This window comes from Pundamilia nyererei, unplaced genomic scaffold (genome assembly GCF_000239375.1).
Source record: "Pundamilia nyererei isolate P.nyererei 1_Seehausen unplaced genomic scaffold, PunNye1.0 scaffold00141, whole genome shotgun sequence".
NCBI lineage: Eukaryota > Metazoa > Chordata > Actinopteri > Cichliformes > Cichlidae > Pundamilia > Pundamilia nyererei.
The window spans coordinates 599,031-600,554 of record NW_005187542.1 but is presented as its reverse complement, the minus strand read 5'-3'; the positions used below and the strand labels follow the sequence as shown (position 1 = coordinate 600,554).

Below are 1,524 nucleotides of genomic sequence, written 5' to 3'. Positions count from 1 at the left end.
TTTTTAAACGGTAACTGTAACGGAATACAGTTACTCATATTTTGTATTCTAAATACGTAACGGCGGTACATGTATTCCGTTACTCCCCAACACTGGATGTGAGTGACAATTTGAAGAAATAATGGATTTTGCATCTTCAATAACACTTCTGAAGAGCTTAACCTAAACCAGCCAGCTACTGTACTTTTGCACACTTAGCCAGTTCGGTTTCGCTGTAGCTTTGCACGTTACTGGAGCAAAAGTAGGCATTATTATAATGAATGTAGTGTGTTCACGACCCGGAATCTGCTAATTAGCAGAAGGCAAAGCTTTATAAAGGCATGGGCGATAGGAATGTTTATTTTTCAAGTTTTATCTGTTACTGGCACTAAATTAAGTATATTAGTATTCCACCTCTGCATATGACCTGTATGTTTGTTTGTGCACAAAATTAATGCAAAGCCATCTGATAGTTAGAAATTTAACAGAAAATAATTCCTAAAAAAATCTTTTAGGCTATGTCTGGGGAGCGAATAGTGACAAAACAGTAATTAGTTAAATCCTTTTTCCTAGTTCCTAACTTCTGTGTCTTTGTGTCACAGCCCTCGAATCCAAGCTGGTCAGCCAGTTCTGTGAAGATGAGAATGGAGCCCTAATATATAACAGAATAACTAATGGCTACAACGGCTATGGAAACAATGGTTATAATGGGAACAAAAATTTAATCAATGGAAAGTATGCTACTGGTGGCTATGGGTACAGGCCTGTGACCCAACCAGAAGTAGAGAATGGACGTCAGACTGGTATCAACACTGGTATCAGCACACACAGCCATGGAGGAATGATAGAGACCACCCAGCATGAGATTAAAGGATCCAACACAGTACATGTATGAAAACAAGAATACATCTTTATATATACTTTACACACATTTATTATTCTAACAACTGGTTTCTGTTTTTTTCCTCAATAGGAAGGAGGGGTGCAGCGTGGGGACACATTTACCCACAGCACCTCAGACAAACATCTCTCTCCATCCAGGGAACACTCTTCATCGTCATCATCATCTTCATCCACAAGCATAAGTACAACATCCTCCGGTGTTTCTGTACAGTATGTACCTGTACCAAGGCCAGTTCTTCCCAAAGGTATATGAAGTCCAATACTCTGCTCTACTTTTCTACCTTTCTTATGAGCAAAATTATTTTTATTACAGAGATCCAAAATAAATAAATTCCCTCACTGCAAAGACATACCATGAGCAAAAATTCAGTTAGGACCTCAATATTTAAAAGACAATACATATACTATGTGTATCTGCCCTCACATACATATGAACTCGATTGATGTCCCATTCATAAACAATAGGGTTTAATATGACATTCAATTCAGTTTTATTTATACAACGCCAAATCACAACAACAGTCGCCTCAAGGTAGACCCTACAATAATACATGCAGAGAAAAACCCAACAATCATATGATCCCCTATGAGCAAGTGGTTTGGCAACAGTGGGAAGGAAAAACTCCCTTTTAACAGGAAGAA

The 1,524-nt window shown here is 38.1% G+C and overlaps 1 protein-coding gene across 1 annotated transcript in view; it reads left to right on the top strand.

The window, feature by feature from the left end:
* LOC102210360 (collagen alpha-1(XXVIII) chain-like) overlaps window positions 1-1,524 on the top strand; it is a 46,425-nt gene that overhangs the window by 31,754 nt on the left and 13,147 nt on the right. Inside the window, exons 31-32 of the mRNA XM_005744284.1 lie at window positions 582-868; window positions 953-1,127. Coding sequence (XP_005744341.1) covers window positions 582-868; window positions 953-1,127 — 462 coding nt within the window. The remainder of the gene's footprint in view (window positions 1-581; window positions 869-952; window positions 1,128-1,524) is intronic.